Source organism: Uloborus diversus, chromosome 5 (genome assembly GCF_026930045.1).
Source record: "Uloborus diversus isolate 005 chromosome 5, Udiv.v.3.1, whole genome shotgun sequence".
NCBI lineage: Eukaryota > Metazoa > Arthropoda > Arachnida > Araneae > Uloboridae > Uloborus > Uloborus diversus.
This window is the reverse complement of record NC_072735.1, coordinates 165,331,277-165,357,046: the sequence shown is the minus strand read 5'-3', so window position 1 is coordinate 165,357,046 and position 25,770 is coordinate 165,331,277. Positions and strand designations below refer to the sequence as shown.

Here is a 25,770-nt window from a genome sequence, read left to right as displayed (position 1 = left end):
GCTAGCTTAATGCAAGGAATAAGGAATTCCAATTAGATCCCTTCACATTACAACCCAAAGTTGACCAATATCACCTTTAAACCACTTTCCACCTAGTAAGGAATGGGTTGATACATTTGGGCTTATTGATAGCAAAATAAGCTAGTAAGGAATGGGTTGAAAATTCTACCTGCTTCCCCTAATGAGGGAGAATTGGTTTACCTTTAATGAACAAAATGAACCAAAAACCAATAAGTATGAACAATCAAATTTAATTTAACTTAAGACAACAAAGGTAATACTATTTGATAACTACGAAATGTGTGCCTGTTTATACACTCTGAGGATGTGCAACCCATGCATTATTGCTGCCAATGCTAAGCTGTTACGTTTGCTGCAGTAACAAAAAAATAATTAACTTAATATTGGAACAAAATCTCATAGCCATCGGGGTGTATGCAGTGTGGGGGGGGGGGGGGGATCTTCTGGTTAGAGGGTACTTTTTTTAATGCAAATTTTACTACCGTAACTTTGGATAAAAAAGCAAGGGAGCGTTTGTAAATTCGTAACACTAATGAGAAATAATGGAATCCCGAGTCGACACCCAGTTTACACGAAAGGGGGGAATATATTTTATCAATTGTCAACAGACATTCTGTGTTTGACATCGTTGGCATGATTCGTTTTTGGCAGATATCGCATTGGATGAAGATTCGAGGGAGAAAAATAGAAAGAATAAGAAATCGGGGACCGAAAATTTAAAAAATTTGAGAAAAATAAGGCCTGAAAGAGGCAAAAAAAAGGAGGAAAGATTTAAAAAGTCAACAGAAAAAGCCGGAATTCCGGCAAAAGCCGGAAAAATCTCATTTCTGTTTTTAACAAATTTAGAAAACTTATTTCTATGAGAAAAGTTTAAAGGAAAAATCTGGAGAAACAAAAAAGGACATAAGAAAATGCAATGCTACTTGGCATTATGAGTTGACTGACGTAGCATCATGTCCAATCAGCTACTTCGTTAATATAATACTTATGACCGAACAGCTACATACTCCTTCCAGGCTTTCTGACTTCTTTAAAAAGAGCACTTCTAACACGAATCATTTCTGTCCTAAATAAAGAATCCTGAAAATAGTGACTGATGTCATTCGTGCAGTTCATGTTTAATGCTGGCATAGTTAGATCTCCATCTTCCTCTTCCCATGAATCTACATGATTCACATTGCGTGAATTCACATGATTCATCATCTGCATGTCGGAGGTATTGTTCCAAGTAAAAATTCCATCTTCCACTGGTGCTGAAAAAGAAGCACTGAAATTATATACTGGCACAAATACACTACAATAAGCACAAAAAGTTTTAGTTAAAATTAGAGACATACCGAGTAGCCGAGTACCGAGTTCTTGGCCTTTCACTATTCGGCCGAGTTAACGAGTACCAATTATGTTTTAAGAAAAACCACCAATACACATGTGATGAATTTTGAACTTATTGGAATATTAGTATAGACCTCCTTGTCCATATAATAGTTTTTAAAACTAAATTCCTGGTGAAATTTAAATTTGACTTGTAAACTTGACTTGTAAATGATTTCAGAATATTATGTATGCTTGCGCTTTTTTATAAATTTTAATATCTGTCTTGGACAATATTCAATTTTTTGCAATTACTCATTATTGGCCGAGTATCTGACCAAAATTTGGCCGAGTACCGAGTACTCAGCAAATTGGCCGAGTAGTTACTAAGTACTCGGTACGTCTCTAGTTAAAATATTAAACACAGAGACAAATTACAAGATTTTATGCAATAACAAACTGTATTTACTAGTTTCAAACCAGTAGATATCCACTATAAGCATTTATTTCCTAACAAACAAATTTTATATAGAAATGAAAAACTTAAAAAATTAACTTTTTTTTCTTTTTAAGAAATTGCATGTATGTTTTTGAGTGGAAATCTTTTCTACCTTAATATCATGCTTTTGATTTTAATTTTTTTACATTATTAATTTGTTTGGTTATTCCTTTGGGTGAATCAATAGAACATGAATATATTGGATCCTGTTCTTTAACCCCCTTGCGGTTGGACAGTCCCAGAATTACATGTTAAAAGGATGAGATATCTCATCAAGAACTGCAAGGTGGTTAAAACAATACAGTTGGATCCCGATTTACAAACCTCTATTTAGCAAAATTCGAGATTTAACGATTTTTTCTTTTTTTCGACTAAAATGAAGGCAAAATCCCCTATTTTCGGAATAATAAACCCCAAATTAACAAATTTTAGCAGCCGGAATTTTTTTTTTTTTTTTTTTTTGTTAATTTGAATAAGGAATTATTGGATTGTTTTCCAAATGGTATATTCATATTGTCCAAAAAAGAGAAAGACTTTTCTTGGAATTGGCAATTTTTGACGGGTGAAGGGGCAACCAACAAGTATTAATTTTGATGCAGAAAGCGATAACCAAACTTCCAATAAAACTTACTTTTTCAAATGCTTTAAGTGGCCCGGAAACTGCAAAATATATCTTATGCAGCAGACTACAAATGACAAGGTATTTTTTTCTTTCCATAAAGGCGAAAGAGAAGTGCAGTTCCTTCAATTTTTTTTCACACCCCGATATTACGAATAACTCCGATTCAATGTATAAAAGTTTCCGTTTGGAAGAATTCATTAAACTGTGGTTAGACTGTTTTTGCTAAAATAAATTTGAACTCATATTCTACTGCAAATACTATTATGAATGTATTTAATAAGAATATACTGTTATTAAGAATTAACTGCAACTGTTTGTAGAGAGCAATGCTTTAGATTTAAATAAAACTTATTTAAATATCAAACTGTATTTGCAAAACTTAGTAATCTATTAATGAGAACTGACAACAGAGTAATTTTGTATAAAACATTTACTGCAGTTTTTATAATACTGCACTTGTATATTTTCTTAATTGAAAAACTATTTTAGAGTACTCACAAAGAGTTGGGGGTGATCGATCCTTTTCCATTGAGAACATGTCATCTTCAGATTCACTGGGTAAATTGTGAGGCAAAATGTCAACTTCTGGTGGTAAAGTGTTTAGATTTGGAATCATAGGAGATGGACTTTGAGGTCTCCAAACAGGAAAGTCTTTTGGCAAAGGTCCTGGTTTGCGTTTAGCTCTCGGTGAACCAACTATTGAATCCATTGGACGCTTCTGTCCCCTTACTGGAGATGCTCCACCACTTCCAGCCACAGGATCAATATCAGCTTCATCAACCATCATTCTCTGTGAAAACCATAACCCAAAATTTAAGTAAATTTAATTTTTTAACAAATTTAAAACCATACAATTACTTGAATTATGGGAATTTAAAAATATATTTGTTAAAACTATATGAAGCGAATAATACTTTGTCAATTTTAAATGGATTTCCAAACATATGTTGCCGAACTGGAATCGATTCAATTTCTCTCAGAGGTGGAGTTAAACGCTTTAAGTATTCTTGATAATTTCCCATTTGACTAACAGCAAGACTATGCATTTGATCTGAAAATATAATTAAAGCATTATCATTATAAATAATGAGCTACATTAGTTCATCAATCACTGTAATTCGAAAATATTTTTACTCTGAAAGTTAATTTATATACAAATCATATGAATTCTACATCTAATATTACAACTTTAAATAAAATTTTACTTCCTAGTTTATAAAGCAAAAATTATATTTAAAAAAAAAGTTTGTTTTTAAAGGTGAATTAAAACATACTTATTTACAAAGTTATCAAAATTGGTCTTAAAGGTTAGAACATTGATTGGTGAATAAAAATATTTTAGCATAAAAAATAAAGTTTTGAATTTATAACAGATCCTTAAACTGAGGAATTAAAAATCACTGCTCATTAGTAGAATTTTGGTGATACAAATACAATTTGGTGATGAAAAAGCTAACCTTCATCTTGAAGACGAGTATGGCTCAACGAACTTTGGAGAAAGTTCGATCTCATCCTTGCTAGCTGATCCAATATGTTATTCCTAGGGATATCATAAGCATTACGATAGCTTTCATGCTTTATTTCTCTGTCTTTAACGAATAAAACAAAGCCGTTAAAATCACTAAGCTCATTTTTCAATGCAGTAAACCTCTCATTCATTATTAAGTTTGGTGTCAAATTCATTTCGGTCAGCTTAGTGGCTGAACCGAAAGGGCGCTGTGGCGCAGGATTGACACGTATCCCGTCTGATTGTGTCTTTTTGGATCCAATAGTTGCGATAAGTTTTTCAAACTCGGTTTTAGCCTAAAAGAATAGATACAAGATGATTAGGAAACAAAAATTACAGTTAACGGAGACTAGTGATTAATAATTGTTACAAAATTATGGGTACATTTCATTTATAAAATAACACATGAAAGTCCATTTAGCTACACTTAAAGCTGCAGATAGTTTCAGTCCGAGAAATAACTAAAATTTTACATCAGTCAAAAGATGTAAAAAATCTAAACAAATCATAAAATTCTTGTTGAATGATACTTTTTACTCATTTAAAATACATTTCATATGATAAAAATAGTAATATAACGCAATGCTTACTTGGTTCTTTAATCTTTTTAAATAATTTATGATGTTATAGCTCAAACAGTTCTCCATAGTATCTGGCACAAGGTTTGGAGCTCCCATTCTTTGCAGTGCTCTTTTGAGAGGCTGAAAATATTTTTTGGACAGGATTATTATTAGCACTGCATCAAAAAGTAAACAAAATAAATACCTATTTCATTGTAATTCCTTCAGCACCAGGAACATACATGCGTTGTTATTTTTTTTAATGAAATTTTTTTTTTAATGGTTTGGATTCTTCAAATTAAGTTAATTCGCTACCTGACACTGTGTGATGCAATATTATATAAATGGCAGTATTTCATTTCAAAAGAGAAAGACTTATTTCAAAATTTTGGGGCTTTAAATTAACACTTCCTGCGTCTGATATTAGTGCAGACCTAAAAAAATCTACTCACTACCTAAGGAATAGTGAAAAAGAGGACCATGGGGCTTTGGGGGAAAACTATAAGCACTAGAATATTCTGAAATTCAAAGCCCTATATAACTTTCATATGAAATGACTTTTATTTTGGAATTTAATACTTGCATTCTGCATCCACAATTAAAAAAATATCAATACAATTTCAAGAAACATTTGTGAGGCATTTCATCTAAGTTGAAATGAAACTTGTTATTTCTAATGGTTTCCTTCCACATAAAAAGGAGCTGTATTGAGAAGCAGAGCTCTCTTAATATTAAGACAGCATTTTTTCTGCCTCCAATGAATGCAATATTTTTAATGCATAATTTTACAAATATTATCTAATAAATGTAGCTTTGTGAGTAAACTAAATGAGAGAGAAGTAAGTTGTGACACACAAAATTACAAAAGATGCAGAAACAAATTAAAGCTTTTCCGCCCTTTAAATACATGTCTTTTTATCATGCAGATATTATTTCAAAAATGGGAAACTTAAAATGATATTAATAGCAGAGATTTTAGAGCAATTTGGAAGTGTCAATTATTTTAATACTAAGAAGTTATTTATAAAAACTTTCAAAATGAAATATTTTTACTGTCCAAAAACTTACGTGAGCATAATACAGAGGCATATTTTTTACATAGGTATCAAATTGTTGCTTCCATTCTCTAGTAGGTTTGCATCGATGAACTTTAAACAAATCATCTAAAAAGACAGCTTAATTAAGACCTACTAATATTCAGTGCAGTATTTATTAGTTTAATATTAAACTTATTTGTATTTTAAACGCTTTGCACAGTTAGTCAACTGCTTGCGGGGCAAAGTGAAATAGTTCATTTCATTTACTTAATCTATCATTTTTCAAATCACTTAAGTATTTGCTTATTAATTGCTTCATTTTTATTCCTTCATCTATTACTTCCCTCATTGTTCATTCATTCACTTATTTTCTTATTCATTCACTATTTTATAAAATTCCCCCTCTCATTTATTAAATTATTTGTTTCATTTCCTTTTCATTTATTCATTCATTCTTTTATTTCCTCATTTATTTGATCAAAAGTATCTTTAATAGTTGAAAAGAAAATATTTCATTGAAAAAAAGTTTATTTTTCAATTCACCCCATGAAAAGAAGTGAAATTTTTCCATTGGGGGGGGGGGGGAGCCTACAAATTTACTGCCAAAAATAAAAATAGTAATGTTTCAATGCAAGTTTTATTATAAAATATATTCTTATTTCTTTATGCATAATAATTTTCAGAACAAATTTCCAACTGGTTCATTTTGAAAAAAAAGTAAGTTATCTTAATTAATTCACTTTGCCCCACATTCCCCTACATAAAAAGTTATCCACAAAAAAGCCCCATCATCCAAGTGTGATATAACCAAAATCTTTAAAAATACAAAATCATCTAAAATACAATTAACTGATGTTTGCACCTGCAATGAATTTTGTTTCCCACCTTTGGACAAATTTTCGTACAAAAACATTAGTTTGCCAATTCCTTTTTTAATTTGGTAAACAAATGACATTCTAATGAATATTCCAAAGAATTATGACCTAAACCACAGCCATGAATTGAAAATATTTGTTTTATATATAGGTTAAAAAGGGAAGAAAAAACATTTTCTCAATGCAATGTTTTTACTACTTACATGGCATAAAATTTAAAGCCAAACCCGAGCGATTCCCGAGCATAACTGACTGATGTTCACAGAGCAAAATAAAGGATTTTGTAACATTTAATGAAAAATATATACATTAGTCAAAAGAACTTTCCCCCTGGCTAACTGTATTTCAAAAACTGAATGTAGTAGCAAACATTGAATTTCCAAAATACATTTTGGATGCTTTTAAAAACATTGTAAAAATATGGTGATTGACCTACAAAATAATGAGAGCAGCATGCCAGTTAATTACCATGTTTTTAACTTTTCTTTTTTTAAATTATCCAAAATGTATTTTTAAAATTCAACTATACCATTAAATTCAGCCAAAAAAAAAAAAAAAAAGACAATAAGCCAGGCTACAAGATCTTTTGAATAATCTATAATTGTGTTGAATATTACAAAATACTTATTGTTTTGCTTTGAGAATGTCAGTCACCAGTGACTTTTAATTTTCGAAAGCTAAAAAGCGCAATATAGATAAATGAGAAAATATTACTAAGAGATAACGTAATTACAAATGAAGCAATTTATTTTAACCAATAGTTGTTGTTATAAAAATTATTGCAATAAATGAATATCCAGACAAAGCAATGTTACTGTAAATAACAAACTACTTGTATAAAGAAATTATGTAACTAGATTGAAAAAAAAAAAAAACTTCCATAACCAGGGTCCAATACAGGCTGATTTTGCTACCGTTTTTCGGTACCTTCACAAAAATCTTGTTTTGAAATAGGTACTTTCACAAAAATTTGCATTTTAAAATATAAAACTTGTTTCTCTGTTTAAAACAAAATTTACTCATAAAATAAAATTCTAAGCAGGTTTATATGAACAATTGCTTAAATAGCAACCATTTTGTGGTATTTTAACTAATTTTTAGCTGTTTCTCGCCAAAGTTTATTTATGCAACATCATCACAATCTTTTAACATATTTTGAGGCACCGTTTTTCTCATAATTTCCAATATTGTACATATTACATAGCCCATTAAGCTGAAATTACGATGGTATTTTTGGTACTTCTCAGGTTTTTAGCTCCCCCCTCCCCCAAAAAAACGAAACCTGTTAAAAATAATATTAGATGACATTTACACTTTTTGAACTAAAATTTCACTTGTTCTACTTCTCTTTTACAAAAATTAGGATGCCTCTAAAAGTTCACAAAAATGCTGATAAAAAAGAACATTCACAAAAATAGAATGATGCAATACTTTCACAAAAATAGGTAGCAAGAAAAAAATCCTGGATTGGCCCCTGATAACATAAAACCACACAACACAACTTTTTTTTTTCACCTTAAATGTTCATCAGTGCTCAAAAATTAAAATTCGAAAAATAGCTTCATACATCAATAAAAATACTATTATCACACATGATATAGTTTATAAAGATATTATAAATTTTTGAAAATGTCACTATGCTAATGGTTAGACTACCTAAATATTTGAATTTCTAAAATAACACACATTTATTCATATTATATAAACTTAGTATTTAGCACTATAAATTCAGTCAACTTACCAAGCATAGGTAAAAGCACTGGATAATTGAAAGGCAGCACAAACAAATTGACACATGTAAGACTGGTGCTGGCTTTTAAGTACCCAAATGGGTGATCAATTTCACTGTTTTTGTAACAATTGCTCACAAATACCTAAAAATTAAATCAAATTAATAAACATTAAGCATAATTCTCTTAAATAATTCATTATATCACTACTATCTATAAAAAAATAATAATTAAAATTAATAAGCTTATTAAAATAAATACATCATATCAAAAAAAAAAAATCGTTTCTTTTTCCCCTGTTACCAAAAATAATTTTTTAAATGAATTAATGCACTTACCAATAAATATGTCATATATCATCAATAAAATGTCAACTTAAAGAAATACTTTTCATTGTCAAAAAAAAAAAAAAAAATGTCTACGCATATCGTTATGTAGAAACATAAATAACTTCGAGTTCATTCGCCGAAAACTGAATACCTAAATTTTGAATACCTTTTGGGTGAAAATAAAAACAAGTCAGATCAACAATAATTATTTCACAGTAACAACCATAGCTGCGGAGTCTGAGTCGATCTCATTGTGGGGTAAAGGAGTCGGAGACGAATATCCAAGAATTGAAGTCAGTCATTTGTCCTCCGTGTATAAATTTTTGCCAAAGCTACGAAGTCGGAGTCGGAGCCCGATTAATTGTCGGGCACAGGAGTCGGAGTCAGGTGCCTCTAAATTCTGAGTCGGCGTCTGAAGTTTGGCGTCAAGAGCTATTTCCAACAAAATTTGTTTGAAAAAAAATCTGCCTTCAAGTCAACAAAAAAAAGTTTGTTCGAATTGGACTATTCATTCAAAAGTTATTGGGGGGGGGGGGGGGAGGGGGCACAGACAGACAGACAGACCGACGGACGGACATTTTCCCCCACCTCAATACTCTACTTTCCAATTTTTAATTTTTCGATATTTATTTCATTACTTTAATTATTTTTGATTTTTTTTTTTGTTTTTCGCGACATTTTTAAGATGCATTAAGCCTTTTTTTATGCTTTTTTCTTCTTTTTCTTTACTGGGAAAGTAGGCAAAAATGTGGAGTAACGGGTTTTCTAATCAAGGTAACAGCATGTCAAGCACAAAAAAAATGAACTACTGACTCTGTTACTCAATTAAAAAAATTTAGTTGCTGATGATGAGCATCATCTAAAAGTTTATTCAGCGATATAATATGCAATATGAGAAAATTTTTATAAACAGATATTTGTGTACCCAATTTTCAAAACTTACCTGCCAGGCTACTGTAGGCTGTTTTCGCGAAAGAATGTACTGAGTCAGAGGACTTGGTTCCAATTCATATTTATCAAATGGAAGGTTATCAATCACCATGGGCTCACTATTTGCGCAGCTGAACTTAACAATCGGGTGTGCTGATCGAGGAGGCTGGAAGTAAATCATAAATATAAATGATATCTTTAATTTTTTAAACCATAGATTGTGATTGTTGATTGAACAATTTTACTTTACTGTTTTGAAATTGTATTCAATCATTCAACAAAAAATTCAGACTGTGTTTATCAATTTATAAAATGCAATCCGTATATTGATGCATCTTGCAAAATTTGATTTTTACCATAATCAAATATGTCAAATTAGCATTAAAAAGCATATAAAAATAAATCATTAAGAAAATGACTAACTGATTCATCACTAATATTGCACAAAACATCATACCTAGTTTAAACTAAAAAAAAAAAAAAAACTACATAAATTCAAATTATTTTTATTAAATCATGCATAGCGCTATAGGGCAAATAAAAAAAGTCAGACTAGTTTCTTTTCTGTCTAGTTTCTTTTGACAACTTTAATTTTAAACTTCATTCAGATTATAATAAATATTATCTATTTCGTAGTTCGTTTTTGGTCTTGCATGCTTTGTAAGCATCTGAGATACTAAAAATTGTTATTCAAAATTAAAATACTTTGTTTTTGCAAAAGGTCACAAGCAAAAGCTTCTTTAATAACAATTGTAATGTTGGGGTTTTAGAGGTGAATTATATAAGTCCCCCTCCTCCCCTCTTTTTTTAAATTTGAAAATCTTCACTTTTTTTTCATGAAAATTTTTTTTACCTACTTTCTATCATAATAAACCATTGAACAAAATTAAATTGTACTTTTTTAACTTCTCTTAACCTATTCCAAGGAATGCTTTAGAAATTCAGGGATAAATTACAGGTTAGAAAAATCTCTCACAATTCAACTTTCTTACAAACATTTAATAAACACATTTTCTCTTATCTCTATAAGTCTATAAAGTAAAAAAAAAAAAAAAATCCCCAATGAATAAGTTTATCAGGGTGTTGTCAGGGGAACTGGGAAAATAATTTCCCTGATTAAGTTCACCAAATTTCCCTGATTTACGTAACCAATGATAATAGTTCCCTTTTTTTTGCCCTATTTGAAAACAATTGCAGATTAAATAAAATGCAGTGTTTAAAATGTTTTAAGCTGTTAATTAAAAATATATTTGGAAAAGATGCTCATATTTTTTTTTTAATGTAAAAATATTGTATTAAGTTATCTACAAGGAAATATTATCAGAAATCTAAAACAAATACTCCACTCCCAGTAACCAGTTAGCATAAGAATTCTAAGAAATTATTAAAACCACTCTTAAAAGACACATCTAATCATGATAAAACTTAAAAGTTCATATGGAAATAATTTGGAACTAAATTTTTAAGCAGTTTAATTATTGCTGCAAGGATAACAAGTGATAGTGAAAGTATAGAAGTAATGTAGTTTTACTTACGTAAATAATAGACATATTTATGTAAAACAAATTGAAAATTTAAACAAGTCATATTGAGCTATTCTCTAATCAAGAACTTAGGTTTTAATGAATGAATACAGCATTTTAACTATTAAAAAATATATATATATATTTACTTACGTACACAAGGTAACTTAATTTCAAATTACTTCATTATTTGTCGAAAAAAATATCTTTCGATTACTTTTGTAACAAACATTGAAATGCAAAAAACAATCGATTAATTTCAAAATATATGTATACAACTTGTTTTTAAAATAAAAGAATTTATAAATTCTGAAAAGAACCCTTCATATAATCTAAGGTGACTGAATAATACAATGGCAAAAAACAAACTTGATTTTCATTCAATTTTATCAATTAAATTAAAAACATGAAGAAGTAATAACTTTTAAGCTTTCATCAGTGTTAATTAAAAAAACGAAGATTTCTTCTTGAAATCATGATTACAATATGCTAATTACTTCAAGACAATGAGTAAAGGCAATGGAATGACAGCTTCCTCTTTGCCTATAGGGTTGTTTATTTTACGTAGCATGTAATGCCTGAAAGGAAAATTTAAGCTATGTAAAATAAACAACTTTACAGACACAGAAGCAATCTTGGGAAGTTCATACTGTGGTTAATAAGTTAAGAATCAATATTTTGATGTTGAGAAAAAAAGATGTACAAATATGCAGTGGTATAAAATTGCACCTCATTAATTTTCATTTTTTTTAAACAGATAATTGGCGGAAAATACATAGGGAATTAGGGTACCAATTTTTCCAAAGCAGAAAAAAGAAACTCTTTCTTCATTCAATCACTCCCCCCCCCCCCCCCGAGTTTTTGTTATTTTTTCGAAATTCTCCAATATTTCCTTGATTGATAAAATTTCCTGACCTGTCGCCACCCTGTTTAGTTTGTTAAATTCCCTTATTTTTGATTTTTGGAAAGCCAATGTATAAAAATATTTAACGAGTTTAGCACCCCTTAAAATTCATGAAGTCTAAAACTTGAAAATTACACATTCAGTATCGTCTGGCTTTAATAAGATTAGCTACAACCTTGACAATGTTAAGGTTTTCTTCTTGGGAGGGGGAGGGGGGAATGGTAATTGATGCCGAGAAAAGGTTGGTTACTTCTGTAATAGTTTTACAAAAGTATTTCAACTTAAATTTGTACCAATAACACATTCATTTTTCACTGAACCGGGGACCACTGATAGACAAGACTTGTTAGTTGGGTCCCTCTCCCCTCATTAAAACTTATACTACTCTGATTCAAAGTTGAGTTCCTCAAGGACTTTGGCAACACGGCCTTACGTCGGCCCTGCATTGAACTCCCCCAAAAAGAGATAATCACTTTCAAGGTCTCATAGCTCAACTAACCAGAGTCACATTATTCTTTTTTTTTTATTATTTGTAAGAAATAAAAGACATAAAAAGTACTAAAATGTGAAATTTTTCAAAAATATAAAACTATTTGAAGTGAATAATATTTTACACAACGGTATTATTCAGCATAAATACATAACAATAAAATAAAAATCAGAATTTCATCAGAACAACTGTAAATTTTCTCTCAGTTTGTCATTTATTCAATTTAATCATTAAAAAAACATACATGTTTTCATGCTACTATCATCAATTATTATTAACTGTAAACTTAACTTACCAAGCCAGGGCTGTTCTGATCAGGCCAAAAAGCTTCCGGTATGGGCCAATGTCCAACAGTATAGCCTTTTTGAGCAGAACGCTGAACATAGATTAATTTACGGCAAGAATGCCAGGAATTATTGTTTGCCCCATAAAGTGGTGGGCTGGCTGTACCATTTTGATTCTGATTATTTGGATTTGGATGAACACTGGGAGAAGCGGGCTTGCTATTGGTTCTGTCATCAATTATTTGTATTTCTGGAAGCAGAGAGGCAAAAACATTGTATAGCTCTTGAAAATAAAACATTATTTTCAATAAAACTACATCTCTGAATGCATGTGATTACATATAAATAAAGAAATAAATATTTCTTAAAAATGAGAAACAATGCCAACCTGGGAAAAAATTTCAGTAACAAGCAAGGCATTTCCCATCCAAAAAAAAAAAAAATCTTGTCAGTAGACTAGTACAGAGGTGCAAATAAAAACATCAAAAAGGAAAGAAATTAAAAACTGCTCGTCTTTACTTTGTGCTTCTGCTATTAATGCTAAGTTATTTTCCAGGAACCAATCCCTGAACATTTAGCTTCAAATTTGTAGCATTTTTAGTAATCATGGTTTTTTTTTTGTAATATTGAGCAAAACAACGGGCCACACGGGTAAGTTTGGCAGGCAGCGAACCGTAGGCTGGGCACAACTTGTCCAGTAGATTATTACAGCATTTTCTTTTAACATGATTATTGAATTCAAAAATTGAAGAATAAATATTTTTTGATAAATTTAACTTTAGTTCAATTTGGTAGAACAATACAAAAACAGGAGGTAGGGTCATTTTCGATACCTTGCAAGCATTTATTTCACAATTATAGACACAAGTTCTCACAAAGTAAAACTTTTAACAAGCAATAATACTTAGAACCGTATTGTGTATGAAACACATAAAAACAAGTAAATACATTTTTTAATAATTAAAAATATTTACTGCTGTTAAGAATGAGTGCATTATTTAAAATTTAAATCAGTTATTTATATGTTATTTATTCTACAGCAAATGACCTTCCATGGTATCATTTATTTTTTGTTTACACAACAGAATTTCAGTTAAATCTCCAGTTAATACAAAATGTAATGTACCACACAGTAATTTCTGTCGATTTTTGATAACAAATTTAACATAACACTCATGAGTTTCAATGCAATAATTAAAAGTACTTAGTTTTCTGTAGTAAATTTGGATTTTCCATATTCTAAAGTTCATAACAAGAAATTTTTTTTGGAATTTTTTAAACGCAAACCACATTGGTTGGCATCTCTAAATGTGTAGCAAGTTTATATTTACCCTCATTGTTTAAAGGAGGTGGATCAGGTCCAAATTTTTCAAAGTTTATTACAACTCCACTCTGCAACTTTTGTACTAATGATTCTAGACACTGCATCAACATTCGCTGTGATATAACTGCGTAGGAACGACCTAACCATCAAAAATAGAAAGAAAACAATTTTAACAATCCATTCCATTTTTTTTAAAATTTAAATTTTACGCAGAACATTTTGAAAGGAGCAAATTGAAAGTGCGGAACCTACCTCCTGTTACTTCACACATTGCATCAACAGGCGAGTTATCGGGGGGTACCACAGAACTTGGTTCCCTCTCAGCAGGTGGGATGCCCGTAAGTCGCAGAACAAGTGAAAATAATCTTTGATCCCACCGGAAAGGTTCTTTTGTTAATTCAGATCCAGGAACTGATGAATGCATTGGTAAATTAAGCTGGAACATTAAAAAAAAAGTTAGGGAACAACCACAGAAAGCATTTAAAGATTTTCAATAACCTTTCTTGTATGAAATTCATTTAATATCTCTGGCTACAAAAATTTGCACTGTTATAAATCAGTCAAAATACGGTGTATTAGATTATATATATATTTTGAATCCATGGGGATTTTTTTTCTTTTTTTTTCTGATATTGGACAAGCAAAAATCATTGGATTTTTTTCCGAAAACAATTTCCCTTTCATTTCTTTTAATAAATTAAGCAACATCTTTCGTACTTACACAATTTGTTTGTTTTCATCAAATAAGAAAAAAATAGATTTGAATGAGACATACTACAGCAAAGCAAAGTTACAAGAAACATTTGCTTTTATGTGTGCGTGTTGTCAAATACAAAACTAAGTGGAAATTTTTATCAGTCTTATGTATGTTTCAGTTTCAGGCGGGTGACCCACTTCGCCCCAACCAACCCCACTTCTATCTTTCTTTGTTTTGCTCAGCATGAAGGGAAAAAAAAACTTTTCAAATAAACAGTGCTATAATTTTAATGTCTGCAATATTTTTACACCTAAATAGTTCATAAGAAATTTATCTGACTATTGAAGGAAAAAAAAAGAGGAATTTCGTATATCTTGAGAATTAAAATTCTTACAACTCTTAATCAGCGGAAAAATCTTAAGTAAGTATGTTTTTCATTTTAAAAAGACTTCACAGAGTGCTACAAATTAATAAAATATTGATTTACATTACCAACTTTTCATATTTATGATCAAAAAAATTTAAAAAAAAAAAAAGAAATGTTTCAAGAAAAAAGAATTGTTGCTGAAAATTAATTTAGTGTAAATATGGGATGGAGAAATCAATTTTTAAAACAAAATATTAAAATTAAACATGCCATTTTTTCAAATTCCATGCTTAATATCTAGAATATAATAAACCTTTTCTATTTTGAATCATTATGAATGTCACCCTTTTTAAATACATATTATCTTGCGCTATCAAGCATAAATATTAATTTTATTCAAGCGTATTTTCGTGATTTCATTCATTCTTATTTATTAACTTTTTCACCCCTCCCCTTTTTAATGTGTAGAAAACTTACCACTGGCATCATTATGGTGCTTCACATTACATTTTTATTTCTAACACTGGTGGGCATTAGTTGTCATGAAATATACGTTTTGTATTTTACAAGCATAAAAAAATAAATAAACCAATATAATTAATTAAATGAAAAAAAAAATGTAACCTAATATATATTAAACATATTTATGCACATATCTCACCTCCTCTTGTACACCTAGAGTTGTTGTAAGTCTTCCTCCATCAGTTATCACAATGATTATTGATGGTTCTAGATAGAAGGGACACCGACCTTGACCATAAGTGTCAATGCAAGTATGCATTCGGTTTATGTTCAGTAAATCAAAGGCATATTTTAGGGCAGCTCCTAATGTTGTCATGCCTACAGACTGGAGATTCTTCAATTCAGTCATAAATGTAGCTAAATTCTCTTTCCATCCCGCCTGTAAAAATTACAAAAAAGAAAATGAATGCTGCAGCAAAAAGTATTCAGAACCTTAAAATTAAGGTTAAAGAAAAGTTTTTTGTGTAGGCTACTACATACCTTAATGTTATGAGGAGGATCTTCAAAAGTTAAAAGCATGTATCTATCTCCTCTGCTAGCAGAATCTCGCTGTCGTATCTGTAAGGATTTTAAGAGAATAAATAAACCTTACAATGAAAAAAAGTTCAATAAAATTAGGCTTAGTTACTAATTACCATGTTGGATGATTTTTTTTCAGTTACTGTCCACCTGTAAAAGTTACATGTAATATAATGCAATGAAGCATCCATAGTAAGATAAAAATATAAAGTATCTGAGCACACAACTCAAAACTATCTGCAAGCCTTAAAAAAATATAGTGAGTAGGTAAAATTTTCAGAAATGAAATGCTTATCGGGCTTTCAATCATGTATCTACAAAAAGAGATTAATTTCATTAATTTATCTACAAATTTTTAAGATAACCACTGTTTAATATTGATATTAATTTAAAAATTTTGAGCGAATTATATATTTGCTGTAAATGTATCAGGGTCATTCCATGTCAAATCAACCAAAAAAATTTTTTCAAATTTACCATCTCAGATTTTCATGAACATTTCAGGGATTATACTGTTTGACATTCTAAATTCAGATCTACTTTTTAAAAAATTTAATCTCTTTTGGTTAATGAGTTATTAATCTTTTAAATCTGTAAAAAAACACGTTTTTTTTACTCATCTGTTGCGCTTAAAAATGCTACAATTTTAGTTGTATGGGATCAATACAGTTGGTTAATAGCTCATTTTAAAGAAAATTGCATGAGCTTTAATTTGACATGCAACTTGCATATTTTTATTTCATTTTTAATTTTTTTTAAATTTTTTAAATTTTAAATTTAAATTTTTTTTAAGTTAGTGTTCTTTAAAAATTTTGAAAAAAATATGTGTTTTTTAATATGTTTTAGTTGATTTATCCTAAAAATTTCAGAGTGGGGACATGGTGGGATCAGCAGTTATAGCAAATAATGCAATGGTGCTACTTAGCATTTTTGTTTAAAAATTAAAAAAACAATAAATAAAAAATACTTTTTTAAATGCACAAAACTATTTTTAACAATTTAAATTTATTTCAAAATATACATGTTTTAGCTTTTTTTAATAATACTATAAACATTTTGTAGTGAAACTATGAGTAGTTCAATTAATTAAAAAACCTTTAAAAGTTTCAAAAAAATCTTAAATTTTGGTTATCTTTTATTCCTTTGAAGTTCAGTAAACAACTAGCACAGAAACTTCGAGGATGTAATTTTGAAATGTATAAACACAAAGTAGAATTCGATACATAAAAATACCTTGTGGCAGATAAGTCTTTCATCTCCTCAGTTTGGAAAGTAGCTTTTTACTCGCCTTTGAACTTTCAGATTCTGACAGATTATAAACCCTTCCAGTTTGTGTTGTAGGGTCAACTTTGGTTAGTATTTCCGTTTTATTTACAACCAATACAGGAATATGAGGGTACTTAAAGGATGGAGAAGGTCCATGAGGTTGTAAAAAACTTAAACCTCCTCATTTTCAATTCCTAAAACACAACGTAGCCACCATTCATTATTATATACACATGTTACAAAACCAACTATATCATTCAAGTCCAAATCATCAGCATCATCATGTTTGCTTAACTATCTCTTCTTTTGTGTGGTGTGAAAAGGAGTAATATTTAACGAAAACTGTGCATTTGTTTTTTGGTCTGTAATTGTGGAACTGTTGAGTTCCTTTCACTGTTATGGCTTCTTCAAACCTTGTTTTCAGAAATGCTAATTCTTTTTCGTAACAGGGTTCATACTCTATTTGGATGAAAAAATTCCATGACTTTTCCAAGACTTTTTTATGACGTCAATGAAAATTTTCATGGCCTCGTTACACGAAGAGAATAGCACTATTTAATCTCAAACTTGATAATATTTGGAAATGAGCATTAGCAAAACATCTATACAGATCTGAATGCAACAGCCTCATTGAAGCACTTACTCGTAATGGGAAAAATATAAGTGCACACTTAAAAACCTAAACTATTCTTATTTGTCTTCATCATATAAATTTAAGTAAAGTAAAAATGCAGTGAAGAGAATAATGTGATGCTTAAGTGTCGGATATTTTTTTTAAAAACAGGTAGAATGATATTGAATGGGACAAAGGTTGAATGAGTCATCACTAAGTTTCAATAAATTTGCTTAAAAAGTTACCTTTTAGTGTCAACAGTGCCTTTAATCATCCACATAGCTTGACAATATTTTGGTTCTTTGAAGTTTGGTGGTTTGAAGCCACATAGTTTAGTTCTTTATGTTGCTAAACCAGATCTTTTTTGAAAAAACCATTCAGTAATGAATCAATCTTCTGATTCAAAAGTATATTTGCTTTGCTTACAAATTTGCATATTTTTAAATGCATATAAATTAATAGGTTCAGAAATTCCAGGACACGTTAAATTCCCGACATTGAACGTAGCAGTGGGTTGCATAGTTTTGCGTGCCGTATGTTGAGCACTACTGTTTCAGAGCATTAGAATTCCTCTTTTTCTGTATTCTATTGCCTGACTTAAGATCTTTATTTTCTAAAACATTCAACAAATTAAGATAAACTCTGATAAATTTTAATAATTAAGTTCTTACGAGTGATGGAATCGAACTCGCATGCAATTAAATTGCTTTTTTTTGTGAGTGGGCGTGGCAAAACTAAAAATGTGAAATTTTGCTACTACAGAATATGAAACGTAAGAAAATGTTGAAAATAACAGAAAATTCAAAATAAGTGATATCCAGGCAGTAAAATCACATCGCAAAAAATGGCAAGCGGCTGCGACAGAAGTGGATGCAATGAAAAATTCAAAGATTTCAAAATTCAGATTTGATTTTTGGATCGTTTAATTTTTCACTTTTAATAGCTTTTATGTGCTATACTGTTAAATCACTCAAGATTTCTAATGCTCCTTTAGCTACTGTTCCTTTCTCTTTGTCCAAGAAATTCTTCCATGACTTGAAACAAATTTCCATGACTTTCAATGAAAATTTCAATTTTCCATGACTTTTCCAGGTCTGAAATTCTGTTATTTTTTTTCCATGACTTTCCAGGATTTCCATGACCCGTACGAACCCTGTCATAATCTTTTTCTGTTGAATATATGAAATCGATATTTTTAATATTGTCTTTAGACCATTCATATAATTGATGGGGGTCATAATCTGTTCATTATAGACCATACGAAGACTTGCTTGTGCAGCTAATCGCTTAACTGTGCCGCCTATACCATCACAAGCATTTTTCCCATGGTATGATGCAAAAAAATTCCATTCTGCTTCAATAGAAAAATCTGCAGTATGGTGACAGAGGTTTACAAAATTCGATTTATTTTTGTACTGGGATGTAGCTCCATCTGAGAAATAATGATTTTTGTCTACTCTTTGCAGTAATTTTTGCTTTAAGTATGCTATCATAAGCCTCCGGAACAAATGCACAGTAACTGTATCATGGCATATGCAATCAGAGATAATAGCTAAATTCAGGTGCTGTAACATGGTATTTTCCATGTAGTATACAACAAAAGGATGTATCGTTGCTTGTGCATTGTTCCAGTGGAATCCTTGTGCAGCATCTTGTAGAATGAAAGAGTAGTTCTCAGCAAAATCACATAATACAAAACATTGATTTTCAACCAGATTTTTTTTCATACATCTAAGATAAGCAGATTGTTTGCTAACAATAAAAGAATGTTTCAGCAGTTTGGGTAAGCTATCAAACAAACAATTTAAGAAATCATCAGTTTGTTTTGTTATTGCTTCAAGTGCAGTCCTATTATCAATTTGCATCCACTGCTTGTATGTTACAGTATCAATGCTGTTTTGCTCAAACGAATCTTCAAAAAGATATTTCAAATTATTAGTATCTGGACAGTTGTTACATTGACAGAAATAACACTTGTCTGTAGGAATTTCGCAAATCATTAAACTAAGTAAGTCTTTATAAGTTTTGATTGGTTTGTCCCTGTTAATCAATTCTGGTAACTTACACTGAGCCATCATCAACTTTGCACTCTGGTGAATAGCGCATACAGAAACTGAATGTGTTCCAGCTGATCCAGCAAAAACACAATTTTTCGGACAAAGTTCACAAAATTTGGAGAAGCCTATTTTTTTTATCAGAATAATGTTCTTTGAATAGCACATAAGATTCTCTTAAGGTATTTAAAATTAAAAACTTTTGGGGATGAATTGCTCTTCCATCCACTTTAATAGAAACAAAGTCTTTCTTACCAGGCATCTGACGACTGATTTCATCACATTCATAAAATTGTTTCACTAGATTCGCTATCTCTGGGCTTAATGCCTTTCCGGGTTTTAGATCAGGAGCAGACATTATTACTTTGTCCTTCATGAGTTTTTTAGCTTTTCTAGCAATGAAAATTGTCACTTTAAATTCGCTTTCTATTTGCTTTAAGGTCCAACTTTCTGGAAGTGTTGTTAAAATTTGCAGTTTTAAGCTTTTGTCAGTTGTACTGAAGAATTTCTCTTTAAGTCGACTAATTATTTCACTATCATAATCGAACTTTATGAGATCATCAGATTTTTTTGAGCTTAAACCAAATAGTTGAGTTCCGAAAACTTCAGTGATCTTAGTTAAATTCAGGGTTGGTAAAAAAACCGGTTTTTTTTTTTCAAAAAAAAAAAGTTTTTTTGGTTTAAACCAGGTTTTTTTTGGTTTAAACCTTTTTTTTTTTTTTTTGGTTTAAATACTATTTGCGAGAAAAACAATTTTCGGAAGGTAATTAAGGTTCCATGTAATTAACAGTTATTCAATAGTCACATTATACCTAATTTCTTGATTAATTAAAGAGATAAGAACAAAATCTTGTAACTAAATTAAATAATTAAAATAGCTTTCTGCGGGGAAATATTGATTGAAATGTTTGACTTGATTAACATATTAGTATGCATGTATATACAGACCCTTTATGATACGAAATACTTCAAGAAGTGGTTGTGATGCGGGTTAAGATAAAATATAATGAAGATCCAAGAAAAAAACTTTATAAAACCAACATAATTATCGAATAGAGGTAAAAGTTATATTTTTAACATAATCTTTTCAAAAAGAACAATTTTCATATTTTTTCTTTCTGATCTTACATAATGCTGATTTTTATATACATAATGTCGCAAATATTGAAGTAAAGCAAAATGTACAACAGTACATGATTGAACAGTCAAAAAATCGATTGCTGTTGTACTGACAAAGTTTTAAAAAAAGTGCTGCTCTATATTCGACTCCGTTCTTATTTTGGAAAGATTTGGAAAAGATTGACTATCGCTAAAACAAAGAACCAAATCAAAAATACAAAAATTGGTGTAACATGGGTTAAATTACAGCTTATTTACTGGCATACACGTTGCATCCAGCATTGAAGTTTAAAAAATATTAAATGCAAACTCTTTAGAACAAATAAATGTGTAGCAAATTCTATTTCAAGAAAAATTTTTGCCAAAAACGTTATATACGTGAAGTATAAACTTTTATTTAAAATTTGATTCAAAAAGTATTATTTGTATTCACCTGCAGAACAAATCTTAATTTTTAGGTGCAAACAATTAAGTTAGACTGTTGATTACCTTACAAGTCAAAGTTAAAATTCCAGGAAAGTGCAAATAAATGGGCAAAAATGTCACACCCCTGCAACAGGAGTGAGCAATATAATGGATTGCATCTACAATAAAAGATTCAATCCTTAGTAAATCTTAACTAATCATGCAAATTAAGCATAATGATGAAAGTTGACTGAAATCTGCTTTATGGCATATATGAAATAAAAAATATATTAATATTTTTTTTCGGTTAAAGCTTGTAATACATTTTGAAGAAGCAACTTTGCAATTTTAGTATTTATCTCTGCAACTTAGCATAAATGGAATTTTACATTTTTCTATATGTGTGGGGAAATCAGTGTAAACCTTTAAAATTGATTTTTTTTCTTTGGCTTTTTTTAAAACTGCATGGTTTTTTTTAAAAAACCAATTGGATTAAACCATGGTTTAAACCAACGTGGTTTAAACCAAACAACCCTGGTTAATTTCGTCTGGGGGTACTTCTTTTCACTAAGACAAATTTTTTTTATGGGAGTTTCATCAATTACTCCAAGACTTTCATTTAAAATTTCAATAGCTTTAGACTTTTCTGGAGTTGAAATTTCAGTCTCATGATCTGTTTCACTCAGAGCTTCATCTGAACTTTCTTTATAATCTGAGGTAACTAAAGGTAATTTTTGTACAGCTCTGCGGCAAGTATCACATTATAACTCACAGTTCTTAAATTTTTCTTGCAATAGTCATGTCCAGGCTTCTTAAATGGATTGCAGCAGTACAAAGAAATAATTTTTGAAGTCCCTGCTTCAGTCATGTTTTTTTCTTTCTTTAAAGCTTGGTTAAAAGGTCATTATTAAATTCCAATAAGCACTCTTGAAAATTTGCACAAAAATATTTTAAAGTAATCAACTTTTATAACTATTAAAATATGAGAACATCTGTTGAAAAACAAACAATTAAGCAAAATTTAAATAAAATAATAGCTTAAAAAACTAAAAGAAACACGCTTTCGTAGCAAAATGAACTAAAAAGTGAAAAATAATCTTTGGATGATAGTAGTTGACCAATCACTTAATTTTAATGTAGTACAAAAAACCGTGGGGTGCTGTCTATTTACATTTTTGCACGGACAACAAATGGAAAAAAATCAAGACAACTGATAAGAAGCCCCCTACGCTTTTTTGTATTACATTTAAGTTAAGTGATTGGTCAACTATCATCCAAAGATTATTTTTCACTTTTTAGTTCATTTTGCTACGAAAGCGTGTTTCTTTTAGTTTTTTAAGCTATTATTTTATTTTCTTCTTTTTAGTTTAACTTGTTTTACGAAAAAATATTCATTTCAACATTGTTCAAAATCTTTTATATGCATGAAATTGCCCCAAAAAAGCGACTTAAGGTCTCGGGTGGCATTTGAAACGTGGTCTCTCGAACTCCAAAAAGGGCAACTGTACCCCCCTTAAAGTTTAATAGTCGAGCTCTAAAAACATCAACTGCGCTGATAAATTGCCTGTGGAGTAATTGTCTAATCCAGCTAATCCATCTCAGTCATCGATGTATGTGTGCGGAAATCATATTTATATTACTTTGAAAATTTGAGATGCATTTGAATAAAAGTTTTGTTCAACAATGGTCTGATCAGCAATGAATTTCCAATTGAAGGCTCACCTAAATTTTGGCATGAAATAAGATAAAAACAATTATATTTCATGTTCTAATTACCTTGGAACATTAGAACAAATTTTGTCTGATGCAGAAAAATTAAAGGTTTTTGTAGATATTTTTAAATAATTTTTGCGAGCATTTTTAATGTATTTTTTTTAATTTTCCTTTTTCACATTGTTGGATTTATGCCAAAATATTGATTAAAATTGGAGGAAACTAGCAATTAAAAGAGTTAATTAATGAATTTGATTATAGAATATTTCATTGTCATCGGCTCTGAGGTCGCGTGCCAAATTTCAAAAGAATCCGATCGCAGGAAGTGGGCGAAATTTGAGCCGCAAGATTCCGTTACAAGATACATACATACATACATACATACAGGTGAAGCTAATAAAAGCGTGTTAAAAAGCACAATTATCAATACATCAAATACAACCTACTTTACTATTTGAAAGCCAGAATAAGAATGAACAGCTTCCTTCAACTATTGAACTTAATGCGTCACACACCTGTTTAAACATGTCAGGGAGTGTTTCAACACGTGTGTAAACAAGCTGCTGAATGATCTGCCTGTTCTTTAAATGGTTTTAATGCATTTCATTTTCAATTTTTAATTATATTTTAATTTATATCATAATTTTGAAATAAAATGTTGCAAATTAGAAATTGCTTAGTTAAAAATAAAATTAAAAAATAATTTTAAAGAAAATTTAAAATAAAAGTAATTTTAAAAAGTAAGAAATTAATTAAAAAAATTTTAAAAAAGTAAAAGAAAATAATCTAAAAAAATGTCGAATAAAAAAACATATATATATATCAGGGGTCTGTCCAGGATTTTTCACAGGGTCCATTTTTTTTTGAAAAATCAAATAATTTTGTGAAAAATGAATTAATTTTATGAAAAATCAAACAATTTTGCAAAAAAAAAAAAATTATTAAAACGAAATTTTAGAATTTAGAGATGGCACAAACTGCATCAATTAAATTTAAAGTTGAGTGTTTTATTCTTCTATGTCGAAAAAATCATTCTGGAGTGTTTATCTGATATTTGGCGGGGGAGGGGGGGGGGGGCATCGCTCTCTCAAGTATCAATATTTATCTACCATTCTACATTATGTTAAATTATACTAGAAATATTTCTGTACAGTATTTAAAATAACTGTAACAAAAAAATAAATAAAATAAAATTCAGAATAGGGTTCAGCATTTAACTTTTTGACCCAAGACACTCTTAAAAAGCACAGAATTTCGTTTAAAACTTATAAATTCCGTGAATTTAACAAAAATAAAGAGATATTTTAATTGTTTACCTCTTAACAAAGCGTAATAAACATTAAAAATGCGAAAAATCGGATTCCCATAGCGGATGCAAAGAGATCGCAGTTCTCAAAGTGAAGGCATCAAAAGTATAAAAACGCCTTGTAAAAGAAATATTTTTGATAAAATTATTTTAAAATTGCATTTTAGAGTCCTATGATAACATATCAATAATCTGTGAACACAGTTGACCCCCCAAAAAAATAATAATAAAATAAACCATCTATTCAGCATTTTAATTTTTGACTCATAACAGAAATTGGAATTTTGCCTTAAAAACTTGAAATGAGAGTTCTAACAGAAATAAAGAGACTTTTCATTTATTTGAATCCTAATAAAGCGAAGTTAGCTTGAAAAAAGAACAAAATATGATTCTCATATCGGATGTTAAAAGATTGCATTTTTTAAAATGCAGACATCTAAAGAAGAAAAAAAAAACGGTAATTAAAAGAGTTTATTTAAAGTTAATCATCCTTGTTAACATCGAAAAATCAAAACCCATATAATTTTCTTCCAAAATAACAATTAAACATCGCACCGCACCGCAAAAAAGCAAATATTGACAAGCTGGTAAAATGATAAGAATATTTTCTAATCAAGTTCATTATAAAGGTTTAACGCCAGACGCTGCTAAGTGGTGATAATTTTGAAGTTGGTAACCCTATCTGAAGAGATCATATTTTTTCCCCACCCTTACTATCTATCCCTTTGCAGTTCTAAGTTCTGTTCGCAGATATATATTATTATTGTTTATTCAGGACCGGATTAAGGGTTTCGGAACCCATAGGCATTAGAAGTGTTGGGCCCCCTCACACGTGTATTTTATACATAATCTCATATATTATTTCTCTAGCTTGTATTTCTGTCACCAAGCAAAATCTTCCTTATTCCTTTATCAAATTTTATAACTTACCCCTCATTTTAAAGCTTATAGTTTTAGGTTCTGACTACAATTTTAAGCATTACCAATAATTAACAATTAATACAGTCCATTCTTTCTTTCTTTTTTTTTTTGTCGAAAAGAACTTTTTTCTTATATATTTTCAACTTTAAGATTTCTCCGTGGCCCCTCAGAACCTCGGGGCCCCTAGGCAACTGCCTACATTGCCTATTTAGTTATCGGGCCCTGTGTTTATTAAATCATGAGCTTGGAGAAAAGTGCTTACCAATGCTTTTTCAGAAAAGTTTACAACAACACAGCTGCTAATTAGCTGTGATAAAACAAA

General features: G+C 29.9%; 1 protein-coding gene across 1 annotated transcript in view; it reads right to left on the bottom strand.

Moving 5' to 3' along the window:
* The window catches only part of LOC129221922 (integrator complex subunit 6-like), a 34,683-nt gene that overhangs the window by 6,629 nt on the left and 2,284 nt on the right, over positions 1–25,770 (bottom strand). Inside the window, exons 2-14 of the mRNA XM_054856303.1 lie at positions 16,013–16,090; positions 15,672–15,911; positions 14,199–14,382; positions 13,954–14,085; positions 12,634–12,872; positions 9,435–9,587; positions 8,174–8,306; positions 5,589–5,683; positions 4,551–4,661; positions 3,911–4,256; positions 3,368–3,504; positions 2,952–3,243; positions 1,029–1,274 (exon numbers count right to left, since the gene is read on the bottom strand). Coding sequence (XP_054712278.1) covers positions 1,029–1,274; positions 2,952–3,243; positions 3,368–3,504; positions 3,911–4,256; positions 4,551–4,661; positions 5,589–5,683; positions 8,174–8,306; positions 9,435–9,587; positions 12,634–12,872; positions 13,954–14,085; positions 14,199–14,382; positions 15,672–15,911; positions 16,013–16,090 — 2,386 coding nt within the window. The remainder of the gene's footprint in view (positions 1–1,028; positions 1,275–2,951; positions 3,244–3,367; positions 3,505–3,910; positions 4,257–4,550; positions 4,662–5,588; positions 5,684–8,173; positions 8,307–9,434; positions 9,588–12,633; positions 12,873–13,953; positions 14,086–14,198; positions 14,383–15,671; positions 15,912–16,012; positions 16,091–25,770) is intronic.